The sequence below is a fragment of the Schistocerca americana genome, chromosome 1 (genome assembly GCF_021461395.2).
Source record: "Schistocerca americana isolate TAMUIC-IGC-003095 chromosome 1, iqSchAmer2.1, whole genome shotgun sequence".
NCBI lineage: Eukaryota > Metazoa > Arthropoda > Insecta > Orthoptera > Acrididae > Schistocerca > Schistocerca americana.
Genome location: NC_060119.1, coordinates 1,014,545,397 through 1,014,564,920, shown reverse-complemented (window position 1 = coordinate 1,014,564,920; position 19,524 = coordinate 1,014,545,397). Strand labels below are relative to the sequence as shown.

The 19,524-nt window shown below is 44.9% G+C and overlaps 1 protein-coding gene across 2 annotated transcripts in view; it reads right to left on the bottom strand.

Moving 5' to 3' along the window:
- Positions 1–19,524, bottom strand: part of LOC124548874 (innexin inx7) — a 170,427-nt gene that overhangs the window by 5,696 nt on the left and 145,207 nt on the right. For both annotated transcript variants that reach the window (XM_047125201.1, XM_047125200.1), the window contains exon 2: positions 17,856–18,107. In XM_047125201.1, coding sequence (XP_046981157.1) covers positions 17,856–18,107 — 252 coding nt within the window. The remainder of the gene's footprint in view (positions 1–17,855; positions 18,108–19,524) is intronic.

Below are 19,524 nucleotides of genomic sequence, written 5' to 3'. Positions count from 1 at the left end.
GTCGATGAACGGGAATTGGACCACGGAACGTGACCACAGTACGCGATGAGAATGTTGTCTGGTTGGCCATTACGGTCCGTACAGCGTCATCCATAGTGTTGGCTCGTCGCTGGAGCACTGCAACAGGTGTGACCTTGTCTGCATCGAATGTTCTTGGCCGTCTGCTGCAGGTTGAACTGGTTGTACACATACCATTACGTCGGCTTCCAGAAACCAGAAACCACAAGCTCCTCCGACTCCAATGGGCATGTGAACACAGTCACTGGGGTGCTGAGTGGCAACGTGTAATCTTTTCGGATGAGTCCCGCTTCAACATGTCCTACAGAGATAGCCGCATACGTGTCCGGCGGTACCGTGGTGAGTGCATCCTGGAGGGCTGCATTGTGGAGCGGCATAGCGGACAAACACCAGGTGTGATGCTTTGGGGCGACATTGGTTACAACAAACGATCTCGCCTCGTACGTATTGCGGGCGCTTTGAACAGCAACCGGTACCTAACGGAGGTTGCGGTGCCTGAGGTACTCCCCCTGCTTCAGGCATGTCGTCGGGCCACACTTCAATAGGACAATGCCCGGCCACATATTGAGAGGAATGTACAGGCATTCTTCGAAGTGTGACGGTTACCATTGCTTCCCTAGCCTGAACGTTCGCCAGACATGTCGCCCGTCGAACATGTCTGGGATATGGTTGGTCGGCACCTGGTGCGTCACGGTCCTCCAGTAACTGGTGTCACGGATTTGTGGGCTCGGATACAAACTGCGTGGAGGGAAATCCCTCAGGAACGGATTCAGAACCTTATTGATTCAATGCCACGGCGTATAGCAGCTCTAACTGCAGCGCATGGTGGCAACACGACATATTGAATAGTAGTGCTCAAAGAACATGTACAGATTTGAAAACGTAATCATTTGTTATTTGTTGTGTACCTAACCTGTGGTATTAAATTAATTGAATTCATGCGTTTTCTTCTTGGTGTTTCATTTTCCACAAACGGTAGTGTAACTTGCTGATACTTGTATCAAGCATACTGCTCGTAAATTACTGTCCTCAGTTGTACTGAAATGAATCTCATGCCTATAAGAAAAAATTTAAACACATGTAATTTAAACCCCAAACTGCCTTGAACTCACGAGGAGAACACGGCATGTGGCATAACCCCATTTCCCAGAAACTTCGCTCAGTGGAAGAGGGGTCAAAATAAGCGAAAATGTGTCACATATTATCCGTAGACTCAACCGTTTTGAGAATACGACAGTCAAATTAGTAGAGTTACTTTGCGTGTTTTTTAGCATTTGTTAAGTTCAGCTGAAGTGGTTGCATAGCAGCTAGCGTTGCGGACTGCCTCGTGTTCGAAACCAGATTATTGTTTTTATCTTACCTTTTTCCTTTTCCATTTATCTACCCTTATACGGTTACTACACGACTGTTCCTCATCAAGTTAGGGGATACAAGGGCGTTGTGTTAAATGTAAAATTACAATTGAGAGTCATAATTAGTTACCTACATTTATTATATTGAATATATGTGCTTGATCCATCGCTGTATATTTGCTTTGAGATGTAATTAGGGACTGATGTTTTTCCCTTACTGATTCCCTCAAGAGGACAAAACCAGCTGGGCAGCTAAGAACCGACTGAATACGGGACACTCCTTGCAGGCTGGAGGAATAAACAGGTGTACTTGCTGGCTGACCAAACCCCACATCTCGAGAACAAGCACGCAACACCATCAGTATCACTGACGAGTTACTAAACAGGAATTTCATTGAAAACAATCCTACACGAATATTTCTTGTCGAGTTATGGGTTACAAGGGCATTCTATTATCTGTGTTATAATAGTTTTATTAATTGTAAGACTAAGCTGGGATTCACAATAAGTTACATATATTTATTATACATGTGTGTGATCCATTGCTGTCTATTAGCTCTGAGAGCTAATTCGAGACTGACGTGTTTCTCTTAGTGATTCCTTCAAGAGAACAAAACTACCTGGGCAGTTAGAATCGATTGAATACGAGACCCTCCTCGCAGGTTGCAGGAATAAACAGGTGTACCTGCTGGCCGACCAAAACCCATTTCTCGGGATCAAGCACGGAACACCACCAATAATACTTAATACTGGCAAAATAAAAAAGAAGAATTTCACTGAAAAAAATGCAATTTTTTTCATTCCTTTATTGTTTTACACATTTGTGTACAGTCTTCCACCGACAAGCCTAGACACATTAAAAAAGAATTTGAAAAATGAACGAAAAGCAATAATCTGGTTTCGAGCACGCTGAACTAATTGCGTGCTAAAAGGCATGTAAAGTACCTCGAAAACTTTCACTTTCGTTTTCTCTGAAACGGTCGCCTATCTACTGCTAAGGAGAGACATGTGTTCACTTATTTCGAGCGCTTTTTCACTGAGCGACGCTTCTGGTAAATAGGGTTACGAAACTTACGTGCTCTCTGACAGCATTGACAGAATGCACCGAAATTCTTTGAAATAAATTGATTTTAAGATGAATTTACTGCCAGAATTATGCCCTGCAACTGCTGGTTTTTCTTATTAGAACTGTGACTGTGTGCAACGGACATAACCTTTGCTCTGTCTGTCCTGCATCTCGTAGACTAGTACAGTGTCAACCTTACCCCTTCCACTGCAAGTTTGTTTGTGTAATGTTGACAGTTCAGTCCGTTACCAAAAACCGAGATTGTGACCATGAGGAAGATAAGTAATGGGATGCACTTCGGTTAAAGGAACCGCTAAACGATGTAATATAAATCAATTTATATTGTAAATCATATTATAAAGGGCAAAGAGGTATCCAATTATGTACAGTTTGACTGTACATATCTCCAAACACTAAAGACGTACGATACGTGACATTGAGTTAGTGAAATTGCAATCGTTACAAAATCACACATTAACTGTAGTAACGAAAGGCACTGAACACACACAGAGAAAGTGCATAAGAGGCTATCAAGGAAGAATATGGGGAGCCAGAACTCATGCCGGCTACCAACTGGCTGTTACAACGTTAGGATTCAAGTACGCGACCCACGAAAACCAACTAATCGAAACTCAGCTACCGTAATACGCCCAGGACGAGGCTTTTAACTGGGGATTGAAACAAATTAGAGGGAGGAGCAAAGAACACTGCCTGTTAAAAAACTGAAGCTCCCGGAACGGCAGAACGGTTGAGAGCGTATGTGATATTATTGCAATGATTACAAAATCGAATCAAATTTTGAGTAACTCACCAGTATGGACCCGCTTGTCATTATACGGTTGCGCCGCCTCTGTCCTGTGGCCTGGATGCACGCACTGATTCTGATTGTATCCCCTCCTGAGGCAAACTGGCCTCCAACGTTTCCAGATGATCCCTGATGTCCTGGGCAGTGGAACTAGAAGAAGCTGACGTCCGAGCCGGTGTGAGGTTACAGCTGAGCAATCGACATACCCATGTGGATATCAGAATGACGTGTATCGTGCGACCTCACCAATAAACAGGTCGTTCCCCATAGGATCACGTGAATTTGATTACACGTGTCGAACAATGGACAACTTAGTGAATTAAATAGGAGTTGCCCTAACGTACATGAAACGTGGGTGCTGTAACTCGCAAGAATGATAACGGTAGGGAATTGATCTAAATATTAAATGAAACAATGGACACTATGAAAACCTATTTATTACAAATTACCGTAGACTTCAAGTTACACACAAGGTGCAAAAAAAAAAAAAAAAAAAATTGTTTCGTTCATGGAGTACCAATGCAGGTTGCAATGCAATTAAAATATCAACACTTTGTTTTTTTCATAAAATTTTATTGATTTATCTTCAATGTTTGTGTAGATAGTGGGCTGGTTTAATAGATCTCTTATGTGTTTGTTTGGGATATCTCTGCACCTGAGATGGTGTGGAAGGATTTCTTTTGGAGACGTTAGAGGTTTACGAAATGGTATGTTATGCCGAAGACCACACTTCCGAGCCATACAAGATGACTGCTGCCAGAGGAGCAACTTGGATTCCATGGTCAATCCTTCACCCTTTAAGAGAGGATACAAACGACACAAGGGAGCACAACCTTTATTCGTAGTTTCTGTAATTTATTTCCGCCATGTGAGGAGTTTGTCTATTTCGAGGCCCCGGTATGCCATTGAGTCAAGCCAGGGCTGGTCCCGTCCTTCGATCGTAAGTAGCTAGTTACGAAGATTAAGTTTTGTAGTTAAGTGTATGGCCTGGCATTTAGTGGGATTAATTTTCACCTTCCACATATAACACCATTGCGTGATCTGGTCTAGGTGTTGTCGCAGTTTACGTTGAATGAATAAAAGGGTGCTTGTACTCTTCTATATCACTGTATCATCGGCATGTAAGGCTATTTTACCAGCGACGTCGTTGGGTATGTCGTTGGTGTAGATGGTGTACAGGACAGGACCTAAGCCTGAACCTTACGGTTCTCCTGCCGCAGGCGGACGTGACTGGCTGGATCGCGTTCCATTTCTTACCAAAAACTTGTAAGAGGTTCACCACCCTGCTGGAGCAAACGTTATCTCGATGTATTGCTGATTTGCTAGAACGACAATAAACAGGAGCTTCCTGTGCATAAAATATCTTTGCCCCTGTTAAAACAGAGCTGCAATAGAATCGCAGGTCGGAGCAGTCTCTGCGGCATTTGCAGTCGCTCGTTGCTACAGTGTAAGTGTAGTCTGTCTCTGGTTCAGCGCAGTTTGTAGTTAGTAGCTGTTAAAGTCACAGTGCAGAACAAATTGTAAAATTTTATTATATGGAACTGAGTAATAATTGTGATCAGCCGCAGAGCTAAATGACACCATGGAATGAGATGATGATGATAAATGAATAATTGTTAATATCATGAAAAATCAACAGAGTAATTAAGTCAACGATCTATTTTAAGCTAAATTTTATTATTTTTATTGACATGCGTGTAGCAAAGTAACTTGTCTGAGATGTTAATATGAATTTGTTTCAATATTTTCTTTTGTGATTCGTCAGCACCAGTCGACCCATATTTATAATATATTCAATTTTCCTGTGTAACGGATTGTAGATCTTTATCAATAACGTAAATAATTTTCAGAATATAATTGTTTTTACCAGTCAACTATGAAAGTATAATTTTCCCTTAAGTCACTGCCAGTCCCTAACCAGTCATTTATCTAAATTAAAATATTCCAGAATTTTTGTCAGGTTATAGTTATGTGTTCTTTAGCAATCAGACGACCAGCTGTGCAGCTGTGTCACTAAGTAAAGTCAGTTTTTCTCGTAATTCAGATCTCAGACAAATGTTATCCGGTATTAGAAGATAGGCCAGCATTGCACTAAGCTGTGCCATGTACGAGCAGATATATAGACATAGTTATCTGGCGACACCATCACGAGGTAAGAATTTTCAGTTTATTTCTCACGGACAGATTCAGATTGATTTCACAGGGCCATGACGTATGCTTCTTATGCCAAAATTTATCAGTTTTTCATGAGTTAAGATTTATCAGTTTTCATACTCAGAATTTAATTATCCAAATTTAATTACTTTTATTTTTTATTTGCTGCTAGGAAAGGTCACACATATACATATATTTTTTTATTTATACGGGAAGGTTACACATGGTTTTTTGACTGGTAAAAACAATTATATTCTGAAAATTCTTTACGTTATTGATAAAGATCTACAATCGATTACACAGGAAAATTGAATATATTACAAATCTGGGTGAACCCCTTACAAACTGATGTCTCTTAAGAAAAGAATCGAAGATTCAGTTTAAATGATCTGTGCAGCGTAATTGATCAAGTTTGTAAATAAGGCCATCATGCCAGACGCGGTCAAACTCTTTCTCAATGTCAAGGAATACTGTTACTGTTGATTCTCTCTTTGCTCTGGCCAAATAGGTGTGCGCAGCCATGCGTAGGTATTGCAGGATGGTGGAGTGCTCAGGACGGAAGCCAAACTGCTCAGGCATGAGAATATTGTTTTCGGTTAGGAATTTGCTGAGGGGGTCAGAATTTTGCTGAGGCCGGTTAGTAAGAAGATCTGTCTGTAGCTTTCTGGAAGGAGCCGATATCTTGGTATCCCCTGTTCTAAACTGTCAATCGCCATCATATCTCAGAATATGGGACTCTTGCAGGGCTCATCTCTTTTGAATTCTGCACGTCGTTTCGCTATTAGGTTGCGCGTAAAAGCCGCAATGCGCCCATGACCCTGTTAAAACAGTCTTTTAGTACTCAGCAGCCTCCCGTCACGTAGGATGGCAAACACTATTGACGTCTGAGGAAGCACAAACGCTATCTGTCCGGGTGGCGTCTGCTCACACCCAGTGCACTGGTCCTAGAAGCTTCCCACTGGTGTCTCCCTCGGCGGTGGAGGCACGTGCACTTTGAAAAGGAACTGTAGCCCCTTAGGAATAATGCCTTGACATTGGCCCGTCCATCTCTGCTCTGCGAGGCTTCTTCGCTCAACATGCATTCTATAGGACTCTCAACTACCCATTTAAGCACTCCTCCAGAAGAAATTAATACAGAAATTTTGTGGGTATACACTGCTGGCCACCGTAAATGCAACACCAAGAAAGACAAGAGGTAGCACAACAAAATTTATTTTGTAGATAACATGTTGACCAAGTATCAAATGATTACGTTTACAGACGTCTGTGACATATGGTTCCTGCCAGAATCAGTAGCCAGAGTAGCCGCCATTGTTGGAGATCACCGCTGCCACACGTCTCGGCATTGAGTCAAAGAGACGTTGGATGTGTTCCTGGGGTACAGCAGCCCAAGCAGCTTCCACACGTTGCCAAAGATCATCTGGTGTGGCAGCTGGGGATGTAATCTGGGTCACTCGTTGAGCAACCATGGACCACATGTTTTCTATCGGCGAAAGATCCGGAGAGCGAGCCGGCCAGGGAAGCAATTCAATCTGGTTATTGACGAAGAACCTTTGGACAATGCGTGCCACGTGTGGTCGCGCATTATCCTGTTGAAATATGGCTGTGGCCGAGCCCTGAAGGTAAGGAAGGACAACTGGCTCCAGCACCTCGGATATGTAGCGCCGGCTATTTAAAGTACCGGCAATGCGTACTAGAGGCGTGCGAGAGTAATATCCAATACCGACCCATACCATAATACCCGGTGCAAGACCAGTGTGGCGGTGCATAATGCAGCTGTGCAGCATCCTCTCTCCACGGTGTCTCCACACTCGAATCTGACCATCGTGGTGCTGCAGACAGAAGCGTGCCTCGTCAGTAAAGACAACGTCATTCCATTCTGCCGTCCACATCCGTTTGTCATCACACCATTGGCGACGGAGACGTCTGTGGTTCTGTGTCAATGGTAGACGAAGCGATGGACGTCTTGCGGACAGACCACTCTGCTGTAAACGGCGTCGAATGGTACGCGCAGACACTGGACGATGCGTTACAGACGCAATGTGCTGTGCTATGGTTCGGGATGTCACTGAGCGATCCGTCACTGCCATGCGCACAATTTGCCTATCAGCACGTGCAGTGGTGCACCGATGTGAATGCGATCGACCACGTCGGTCCGTCGTACCCTCCTGCATCCAACGGTCACATATCCGCATTACAGTTGTTTGGTTTCGTCCAACACGACTAGCGATTTCTCTGTATGATAATCCACAATCTCGGTAAGCCACTATCCTTCCTCTGTCGAACTCGGATACTTGATCAAAAGATGTTCGCTGTTGTCTACGAGGCATAACTGATCGTCTTTGAAACAACCACAAGGTAAACACACGTGCCGAACGTACACTCGTCGAAATCGCCAAGCCTTAAATGGCGCTATGAGGTGGCGCCACAGGCGCGCGTGATGTGCGTCTGCGCTGAAATTCTAATCAGTTGCATATCTCATCGCTGCAAACCCATGGTGTAAATTTCACTTGATTCGGATGCTTCCTTCAGGGTGTTGCATTTGCGGTGGCCAGCAGTGTATATGACAGTCAGTGACGCTAACTGTATCAATACTTCTACTTCCATTTTTTGATGGGAATAGGTTTAGAAGAGATGGGTTTATCAATTTTTTGAGTTTTACTATGATATGCGGCACTTTTGATGAAAAACGGTCGCCTATCACTGGTCCCTATCAGGGACAGATCTGAGGAACTGCCGGCCGCGGTGGTCTCGCGGTTAAGGCGCTCAGTCCGGAACCGCGCGACTGCTATGGTCGCAGGTTCGAATGCTGCCTCGAGGATGGATGTGTGTGATGTCCTTAGGTTAGTTAGGTTTAAGTAGTTCTAAGTTCTAGGGGACTGATGACCACAGAAGTTAAGTCCCATAGTGCTCAGAGCCATTTGAACCATTTCTGAGGAACTTGATGGTCATGGGAGTTGCTCAGCGTCACGCTGATAGTTCATGGACACGTGCAGATAAGCAACGTTTTATTAAAAAATGCATCATAATATTATCACATGAATGGTAACACGTGAGGAAGCAGGATGTCTGTGATGTACCGCTGTGCCGTCAGAGTTTCCTCTATCACTACCAGCAGTGATGTGAAGTCAAGTCCGATTGCTCCCTACACCGAGACGTCAGGAGTAACACCACTGTGCTTCTCCAAAACAGTGGAAGAACGGAATCTCTTCCCAGATTGTCGCCATAGTCGTTGCAGATAGTCATTTGGGCTAGTGCAGAACACAACGTGACGCCATTTGCCAGCGGCAGTTCATCCTTCCTGATCACAGGACCACCCCAAACACAGCTATCTGCGTTGTGGTGTTAGCGAGCCAGTACATGGGACGGCAATTACGTACTTGGCTCCGATCAGTGGTGCAGTATGACACTGAATGTATCAGGTAGTCCGTAGCAAAATCAGATGAGAGGGGGTTACGATATGCTTGGTATTCAATACGGCGGTGCTCCCTCGCGGCGGCAAACACTGTCGACTGGAAACTTGACGATGATTATAGCTGCCCTAATGTTTCCATGCAGTCCAACGCTGGGGCACTGTCACATCCGAATGCTCCACAAATCTTGGCACCGCATGATTCGACCAGACGACCAAATGGAGACAAACAACGAGGCCCCTTTCAATCGCAGTCAGGTGCTGATAACGCTGTCTCGCACGAGTACGCAGCATCTCCATGTCCCTCACAGCGATCACTCAACATCTGACGCTGTTCATTCCCCCTATATCCCCTAGATGTCGTGATAACAATTCTAAATACGAACAAACTCTAATGCACCCTTGTGGCCGTTCTACCCGTCACACAGAACTGGCACTCTTTAACCATTTTCATATCCGTCGATGATGTGTATGCGTACGAAGCTACATTGAAGTCCAACGTTGTCTTCTAGGGATTCACTTTTTTTGTCAGGCAGTGACTAATAGTTTCACAACATAGCCCTGCATGCTTGCCATAAAGTTCTTTAACGACAAGTCTTTAGCAGTAATAGGTTTGTATCGGTAGGAAACACTCTCTTCTCCTAAATAAGGAGTAGGCTGAAGGCCTTTCGAAAAGTGAACAAGAACTATGATTTTTGTTACCATCTCCACGGCTTGCAACACAGCCCATCTGGCGCAACCGAAACCAGTCTTCCGTCTCTCGTTCAGGAAACAAGTATGTCTGACTTTCCGGCAACGGATGTTCACATCAATGCCTGACCAACTTTCCAGAAGAAAATAAAGTAAGGCACGTGTGTCTCTAGCCCAGAGGCTTACCTGCTTCAAGTAGTCGCTAACACAGAGTATCTCTGCTTCGACAAAAAATTTCCTCTGCTGCAGGCTGACGTAGTAGTAGCAGCATGATAAGCTGGTGATGATCGTTTAATGTCGCTTACTCGTATGTATCCAGTTGAGCCAGTTTTCAACTGTTATCAGTATTTTCACTGCGTGTGGTACACACTTTAGAAAGTTACATACTGTGGTATGTCACAAGTTTATCTACGACTATAGCGGAGAAAGATTCTGTCCGACCCCACGTTGACGAAACTACTCCAAAATGCCTTTTCAGGCACTTTAGTGTGCTGTGCTACGTCGAGGAGACAGTGTAGGCAGGAAAATTAGTGCTACAATGTCATAGTGATACTTTCCTAAATGTTATTTGTAGTGACAGACTAACTTGTAGCTTAGCCCTAAGTCACCGTTAGATTGGAAGTTGACAATTTGGTTGTGAATCGGTGAAGAAAAAAAAATGTGAATGCGAAATAAGTGTTTTGGTAAAAGACTCATCTGTAGAATGCCCAGATCCTTCACGGACTTTCCCATATTTAAGGCACTTTTCAGGTTTATAAAATCTAAAATTCCAAGCTGTTTTAACATTATCCATTTTATGAAATAGAGTTACCAGTTTTGAAGTTGATGGTTATAACATTTAGCATGTAATAAACAAATATAAGTATTGTTATCCAGAGCTACTCGTTTCAGGACTCAAGCTCCCATTTTTGCCTCTACCCAACACAAGCAAGTACTGATTGCAATGAGCAACCCTATGTGTCTCTGGAATAGAGTGGAACAGTTGGCGACTCAGCAGTCACTTGGCGCCGTGTACTTTATGTTTATAAATGAAGCCAGTATACTGATAGACAGCTGGCATGGGAAACTGTAGAAAGGAGAACAACAAATAGCCTTCCATCAAAATTGGATAGTAACAGAAGAAAAGAAAGAAAAACATGTGAGAAAAAGATTGCGGAGGATGAATAAAACAGGAAGGGTATCGGAAGCAGAATGTATCAGGAGAATGTGTTCTTGAACAAGAGTTTTAATGGTATGAAATACTGATTTGGGACTGAGCAAGATGTTCTGAATGTCTGCATCAGAAGCACTGCAGGAAAGTGCAATATGGACTAAAGAAAAACAAGAAAAAAATAAATTGGGGTTATTAAAAATCTGTTTCCACAGAAGAATGTTACAAATTAAATGAGAAGATAGGGCACGGAATGGAGATGTGCTGGAAATAATAACAAGGCCAGCTTAGATTATAACCAGTAAACCACCGATTCTTTAGAGAATCGACCATCTATATGTGACATAGCTCTCCGTCATCAGGCCACTTGTGGCCCACCGGGACCATCCGACCGCCGTGTCATCCTCAACGAGGATGCGGACAGGAGGGGCGTGTGATCAGCACACCACTCTCCCGGTCGTTATGATGGCTTTCTTTGACCGGAGCCACTACTATTTGGTCGAGCAGCTCCTCAATTGGCATCACGAGGCTGAGTTCATTCCGAAAAATGGCAACAAGGCACGACAGCCTGGATGGTCACCCATCCAAGTGCCGGCCCCGCCCGACAGCGCTTAACTTCGGTGATCTGACGGGAACCGTTGTATCCACTGCGGCAAGGCCGTTGCCTATATGTGGCAGCTTGAAATTCATGATTTCAATTGAGATAATACGTTAAATATTTTGCATGAAACATATAAGCGAGAACATTTAGAAAAAGATTGAAATTACATTTGTTGGAAGTCCCTAAGTGCTCTCATTACCAAAGAATGGATTAACATAGTCTGGGTGGTCTGAGCACCGTCTTCAGAAAACCTAGTTTCTCACGCGTGTCAGCGTTTATGATATCTCCAGAACTATGCGTCGTACAAGTACTTGACTTTGCAAGTAAATTCAGTTGTATAATGCATCCTGTGGGCAAAACATTCTGATAAAGAAGTAATCATTTAAAACGTCATGCCTGATGCTGCCTTATTACTGCATGTACAGGTCAAATTTAGCAAACGATGAACTTTTCTCCTTTCGTCATTTTGTGGACAGTGTAGGAGAAAAAATTAAGTGCGAAGTTTGTTGCGAGTCACTAAGTGCTCTCATCCTCAGTGAAATGAATCGGGAAACTAGATTTGGAGATGTATATGAAATTGTACGAGTTTTTGATTGTGCGCATATGTCCACAAATGTTGTGTATGTACAGAGTGATTCACGAAGATATGCAAATATTTTAATATGTTATTCTACAAGTAAAACTAAAGAAAAAAGTTCATATAAACATAGGTCCGCAATGGTTTGGTTACGGAATTATGGCTAGTAAAATATTTTGCCTGTAATTCAACAACTTCGCAAATATGAAGCCATCGCAAAACTACCAGCTTAAAGTGAAGCACGAGTTCCATTTACACTATTGGAAATGGAAAAAAGAACACATTGACACAGGTGTGTCAGACCCACCATACTTGCTCCGGACACTGCGAGAGGGCTGTACAAGCAATGATCACACGCACGGCACAGCGGACACACCAGGAACCGCGGTGTTGGCCGTCGAATGGCGCTAGCTGCGCAGCATTTGTGCACCGCCGCCGTCAGTGTCAGCCAGTTTGCCGTGGCATACGGAGCTCCATCGCAGTCTTTAACACTGGTAGCATGCCGCGACAGCGTGGACGTGAACCGTATGTGCAGTTGACGGACTGTGAGCGAGGGCGTATAGTGGGCATGCGGGAGGCCGGGTGGACGTACCGCCGAATTGCTCAACACGTGGGGCGTGAGGTCTCCACAGTACATCGATGTTGTCGCCAGTGGTCGGCGGAAGGTGCACGTGCCCGTCGACCTGGGACCGGACCGCAGCGACGCACGGATGCACGCCAAGACCGTAGGATCCTACGCAGTGCCGTAGGGGACCGCACCGCCACTTCCCAGCAAATTAGGGACACTGTTGCTCCTGGGGTATCGGCGAGGACCATTCGCAACCGTCTCCATGAAGCTGGGCTACGGTCCCGCACACCGTTAGGCCGTCTTCCGCTCACGCCCCAACATCGTGCAGCCCGCCTCCAGTGGTGTCGCGACAGGCGTGAATGGAGGGACGAATGGAGACGTGTCGTCTTCAGCGATGAGAGTCGCATCTGCCTTGGTGCCAATGATGGTCGTATGCGTGTTTGGCGCCGTGCAGGTGAGCGCCACAATCAGGACTGCATACGACCGAGGCACACAGGGCCAACACCCGGCATCATGGTGTGGGGAGCGATCTCCTACACTGGCCGTACACCACTGGTGATCGTCGAGGGGACACTGAATAGTGCACGGTACATCCAAACCGTCATCGAACCCATCGTTCTACCATTCCTAGACCGGCAAGGGAACTTGCTGTTCCAACAGGACAATGCACGTCCGCATGTATCCCGTGCCACCCAACGTGCTCTAGAAGGTGTAAGTCAACTACCCTGGCCAGCAAGATCTCCGGATCTGTCCCCCATTGAGCATGTTTGGGACTGGATGAAACGTCGTCTCACGCGGTCTGCACGTCCAGCACGAACGCTGGTCCAACTGCTGAGGCGCCAGGTGGAAATGGCATGGCAAGCCGTTCGACAGGACTACATCCAGCATCTCTACGATCGTCTCCATGGGAGAATAGCAGCCTGCATTGCTGCGAAAGGTGGATATACACTGTACTAGTGCCGACATTGTGCATGCTCTGTTGCCTGTGTCTATGTGCCTGTGGTTCTGTCAGTGTGATCATGTGATGTATCTGACCCCAGGAATGTGTCAATAAAGTTTCCCCTTCCTGGGACAATGAATTCACGGTGTTCTTATTTCAATTTCCAGGGGTGTATTTTGTTGTTATTGGTCTTTTGTTTACTTTCCATTAAGATTGTAGAACCTTTTATGTCACTGTTGGCAACCGCTTGTGAGTTATTTCAGTCGTTTCCTAACCTTGAAACGAGTTAGTTTTCTATACTGTTCAGTGAAAGAACATACACTATTTGGTCAAAAGTATACGGACACGTTGAAAGGTATGTGCTAAGGTCTGATCAGGGTAGCTCCAGAAAATAAAGTCGGTAGTTGCCAAACTTCAGCACGTAAATGAGAGAAGATATATAATGATTTCAAAATGGTTTTTGTTAGATAATGTTCAGAGCTAGGATTTGTATGCCCAAGGTTAGACACGGTAAGCATTTTGTAAAATTTTTTGTAACAGTTATCCGTGCTACAAAAATGTTGGAAATAGTGGGTTTTGTGTATGACTTAAAATTTTAACAATATATATATTAAGATCAATATTGTGTTTAAATCTAACAGCCTGAATCATAATCCACATCCCTTGCTTGTATTGAATATGAAAATGAGTAGTAAAGTAAAGTTACCCACCAATGAAAGAACGTAAAGAAAATGAGGCCTCTATGCAATATATATATGCGCAGTTCATAGTTTGAAATCGATTTTGGTATAACAAACATTATCAGAGCAAAGTTATTTCAAATAACTAATTTTATGCCATTGCGCAACTAGCATTATTCAAGTCAAGATATAATTTTATTAAGTAAACATCAGGGTCAAAAGTTAATTCTCCAGTACCATCTTAATGCCATTGCGCAAACGGCATTATTCTCTTAAACTTGATCGCTGAGTCAAATACATGATGCATTTCTGGCAAAATGGAGGAGTGCAAGAAACAAGTTCACAGACGCAGTCAGATGTAGGTTTGTTGAATAATTAATTTAGAACAATCTTATCAATGATACGTTCACAAATAAAAAAGGGAACAATTTTGGTTAGGCTAACCTTGAAACGAGTTAGTTTTCTACACTCCTGGAAATTGAAATAAGAACACCGTGAATTCATTGTCCCAGGAAGGGGAAACTTTATTGACACATTCCTGGGGTCAGATACATCACATGATCACACTGACAGAACCACAGGCACATAGACACAGGCAACAGAGCATGCACAATGTCGGCACTAGTACAGTGTATATCCACCTTTCGCAGCAATGCAGGCTGCTATTCTCCCATGGAGACGATCGTAGAGATGCTGGATGTAGTCCTGTCGAACGGCTTGCCATGCCATTTCCACCTGGCGCCTCAGTTGGACCAGAGTTCGTGCTGGACGTGCAGACCGTGTGAGACGACGCTTCATCCAGTCCCAAACATGCTCAATGGGGGACAGATCCGGAGATCTTGCTGGCCAGGGTAGTTGACTTACACCTTCTAGAGCACGTTGGGTGGCACGGGATACATGCGGACGTGCATTGTCCTGTTGGAACAGCAAGTTCCCTTGCCGGTCTAGGAATGGTAGAACGATGGGTTCGATGACGGTTTGGATGTACCGTGCACTATTCAGTGTCCCCTCGACGATCACCAGTGGTGTACGGCCAGTGTAGGAGATCGCTCCCCACACCATGATGCTGGGTGTTGGCCCTGTGTGCCTCGGTCGTATGCAGTCCTGATTGTGGCGCTCACCTGCACGGCGCCAAACACGCATACGACCATCATTGGCACCAAGGCAGATGCGACTCTCATCGCTGAAGACGACACGTCTCCATTCGTCCCTCCATTCACGCCTGTCGCGACACCACTGGAGGCGGGCTGCACGATGTTGGGGCGTGAGCGGAAGACGGCCTAACGGTGTGCGGGACCGTAGCCCAGCTTCATGGAGACGGTTGCGAATGGTCCTCGCCGATACCCCAGGAGCAACAGTGTCCCTAATTTGCTGGGAAGTGGCGGTGCGGTCCCCTACGGCACTGCGTAGGATCCTACGGTCTTGGCGTGCATCCGTGCGTCGCTGCGGTCCGGTCCCAGGTCGACGGGCACGTGCACCTTCCGCCGACCACTGGCGACAACATCGGTGTACTGTGGAGACCTCACGCCCCACGTGTTGAGCAATTCGGCGGTACGTCCACCCGGCCTCCCGCATGCCCACTATACGCCCTCGCTCAAAGTCCGTCAACTGCACATACGGTTCACGTCCACGCCGTCGCGGCATGCTACCAGTGTTAAAGACTGCGATGGAGCTCCGTATGCCACGGCAAACTGGCTGACACTGACGGCGGCGGTGCACAAATGCTGCGCAGCTAGCGCCATTCGACGGCCAACACCGCGGTTCCTGGTGTGTCCGCTGTGCCGTGCGTGTAATCATTGCTTGTACAGCCCTCTCGCAGTGTCCGGAGCAAGTACGGTGGGTCTGACACACCGGTGTCAATGTGTTCTTTTTTCCATTTCCAGGAGTGTATATTGTTCAGTGAAAGAACATACACTATTTGGTCAGAAGTATCCGGACACCTGGCTGAAAATGACTTACAAGTTCGTGGCGCCCTCCATCGGTAAAGCTGGAAATCAATATGGTGTTGGCCCACCCTTAGCCTTCATGACAGCTTCCACTCTAGCAGGCACACGTTCAATCAGGTCCTGGAACGTTTCTTGGGGAATGGCAGCCCATTCTTCACGGATTACTGCACTGAGGAGACGTACCGATGACAGTCGGTGAAGCCTGGCACGAAGTCGGCGTTCCAAAACATCCCAAAGGTGTTCTATAGGATTCAGGTCAGGACTCTGTGCAGGCCAGTCCATTACAGGGATGTTATTGTCGTGTGACCACGCCTCCACAGGCCGTGCATCATGAGCAGGTAGTGCTCGATCGTATTGATAGATGCAATCGCCATCCCCTAATTGCTCTTCAACAGTTGGAAGCAAGAAGGTGCTTAAAACATCAATGTAGGCCTGTTCTGTGACAGTGCCAAGCAAAACAACAAGAGGTGCAAACCCCCTCCATGAAAAACACCACCAAAACATAACATCACCGCCTCCGAATTTTACTGTTGGCACTAAACATGCTGGCAGATGGCATTCACAGGGCATTCGATATCGGATCGCCACATTGTGTACCATGATTCGTCACTCCACACAACGTTTTTTTACTGTTCAATAGTCCAATGTTTACGCTCCTTAAACCAAGCGAGGTGTCGTTTATTTACCGGCGTGATGTGGGTCTTAGGAGCAGCCGCTCGAGCATGAAATACAAGTTTTCTAACCTCCCGCCAAACTGTCATAGTACTTGTAGTGGATCCTAATGCAGTTTGGAAATCCTGTGTGATAGTCTGGGTAGATGTCTGCCTATTACACATTACGACTCTCTTCAACTGCCGGCGGTCTCTGTCAGTCAACAGACGAAGTCGGCCTGTACGCTTTTGTGCAGTATGAGTCCCTTCACTTTTCCACTTCACTATCACATCGGAAACAGTGGACCTAGAGATCCTTAGGAGTGTGGAAATGCCGCGTACAGACGTATGACACAAGTGACCACCAAATCACCCGACCACGTTCAAAGTCCGTGAGTTCCGCGGAGCTCCCCATTCTGCTCTCTCACGTTGTCTAATGACTACTGAGGTCGCTTATATGTAGTATCTGGCAGTAGGTGGCAGCATTATGCACATAATATGAAAAACGTATGTTTTTGGGAGCGTCCGAATACTTTTGATCACACAGTGTAACAACAACAGTTTATTTAAGTGAAACCGCATAGTAACTGTTGTAGTTTGTAGATCATTTATGAAATTGGGATGCCTTTTAAATTTACGACAGAGGAATACGCCGATATGGCGTTTATTTATGGCAGCAGTTTGCGAATATCGCGTACGTTATCCAACTAGGAGGATTCCGAATGCACGAACCATTAGTGAAGTATTTCGAATGTTACGGGAGACAGGTTCTCTACCTAGCGTTCATAATCAGTTCTGGAAAACTACTGCAGATACACGTCTGGGACATGTTTTATTTGATCCATCAGACCAATAACAATAAAATAAATGGAAATCGTGCTTTACTTACACCTCTTACAGTTTTGCGATGGCTTCATATTAGCGATGTTCCTAAATTTCAGGCAAAATCTTTTATTAGCCATAATTCCGTAGCTAAACATATGCGGACCTATGTTTATATGAACTTTTTTCTTTAGTTTTACTTGTCGAATAACATATTAATATATTTGCACATCTTCATGAATCACCCTGTATATATATATATATATATATATATATATATATATATATATATATATATATATGTTTTTTATGGTTCGATACATGTGACGTTTTGGCTCATCAGCGTGTTTATAACTATCAGTGACAATCATCCACTCTGCTGTTAGTTGCTTTACGCTGAAGGGGCGCTATGTCTAGAGCGTACCTTGGGAAATACGATGTCTAGGATGTCAGCGTCATCGCCACTGGTCTCGACGACCTTAGGCCCGAGCGAGAAGAACTGCCCACCCAGGAAGGCGTTGGTGAGTGCGAACTGCGCCACCAAGTTGACCGCGTTGAGCACTTCGCAGAACACCATCCACATCGCCCACGGCCGGTTCAGGTGCAGACGCTCCAGGAACGCCTTCCTCACCACAGCTATGTTCTCTTCCCGTGCCTTTCGGGACGGTATCTTCTTCTGCAAGGAGACAAAAATGAATTTATCACTCACTTTGCATTGGAAGGTGCGGTGTTTTGGAGAATTTCCTGACGGATTTAAATTGTATGCCGGACTGGGATTCGAACCCGGGACCATGACACTGACGGATAGTGCTCTTATCGAGCGAGCTATCCGGGCACGACTCACTAACTGCATTCTCTGCTTTATTTATATCACAGTTTTACTTGTGGGAACAATGCCGTAGGCACTGGCAATGCCATTTGTTCGCAATATCGTTTCCTTCAGGAGTGTTGGTCCTGCGAGGGATACAGGGGGACGTTTATGACGTTTGTGTAGCAGGAGAGAGGGTCTGGAAGAAGTAAAGCTGTTAAGGTGTGTCTTGAGTCATATCTAGATAACTTAGGGTGTAAGAGCATAGGCCACGGAAGGCAACATTTCGGGTTGAGTCCCAGTCCAGCGAACATTTGAAATCTTCCAGGCAGTTTAATACAGAACAGCCCTTGTCAAAACCCACACCAAGCTACAGTCTTTAAGACACGAATCAACCTTCTCCATGTGCTGCATTGCTCAATATCTAAATAAAAAAAAATAAAGTTTGTAGATGGAAATGTTATATTTGAGTCCAATGTAGAAAAAATTGTGTAGCCTGCTGTGAGACGTTAATAACATATAAGCTGTCAGCTGTGCATCGTCATGTTTTCGCGGAGTAAAGATTGTTCCATAAAATTTCGGGCTTGCAACCGCATAAATTCAGCTTTTTCTTCTAATATTTCGGCTGAACACCGTCCAGCCATGTTCAGAATGAGCCGAGGTGACTAACGCTCCAGCACTTGCTCCGTCCTTTTTCACCCGAGGATCCACCCAGCGGTAGTCACCTCGGATCACTCTGAACATGGCTGGACGAAATTCAGCCAAAATATTAGAAGAAGAAGCTGAATTTATGCTGCTGCGCGCCTTAATTTTATGGAATAAGCTGTCAGCTATTCATCTACACTCTCTGTGTCCTTCTCATTGTCTACTTTTTACAGTGGCAATTTCCCAAAACGCCATTATATACGGTGTTGTCAAATCAGTTTACTAAAAGGAAGATAAGACAACAAGCAATCTCATTTGTGCCAGCAATTCCCAGAAGACCATGTAGAGCAGAAATAATAAACACTTAAAATTTTTTTTAAAAAATCTACGTGCAAATCATTTAGATTTCAAACAGCTGTTAACTGAAGAGTTCGTATTCCTCTTGCGATAAGATTAGGTATCATAGGCTTAGAATGAAAACCTTACATCTAAAAAAATACATAAAATAAATACTTTTATTGAGTTATCAGGTATAAAGCCTCGTATCTCACCTTATGAGATATGAAGTTTTCATTACAAGCCGACAACATATTTTTTGTTCCACAGATACGTAGTGAGGAGGTCCTCAAGGACGTAGAAC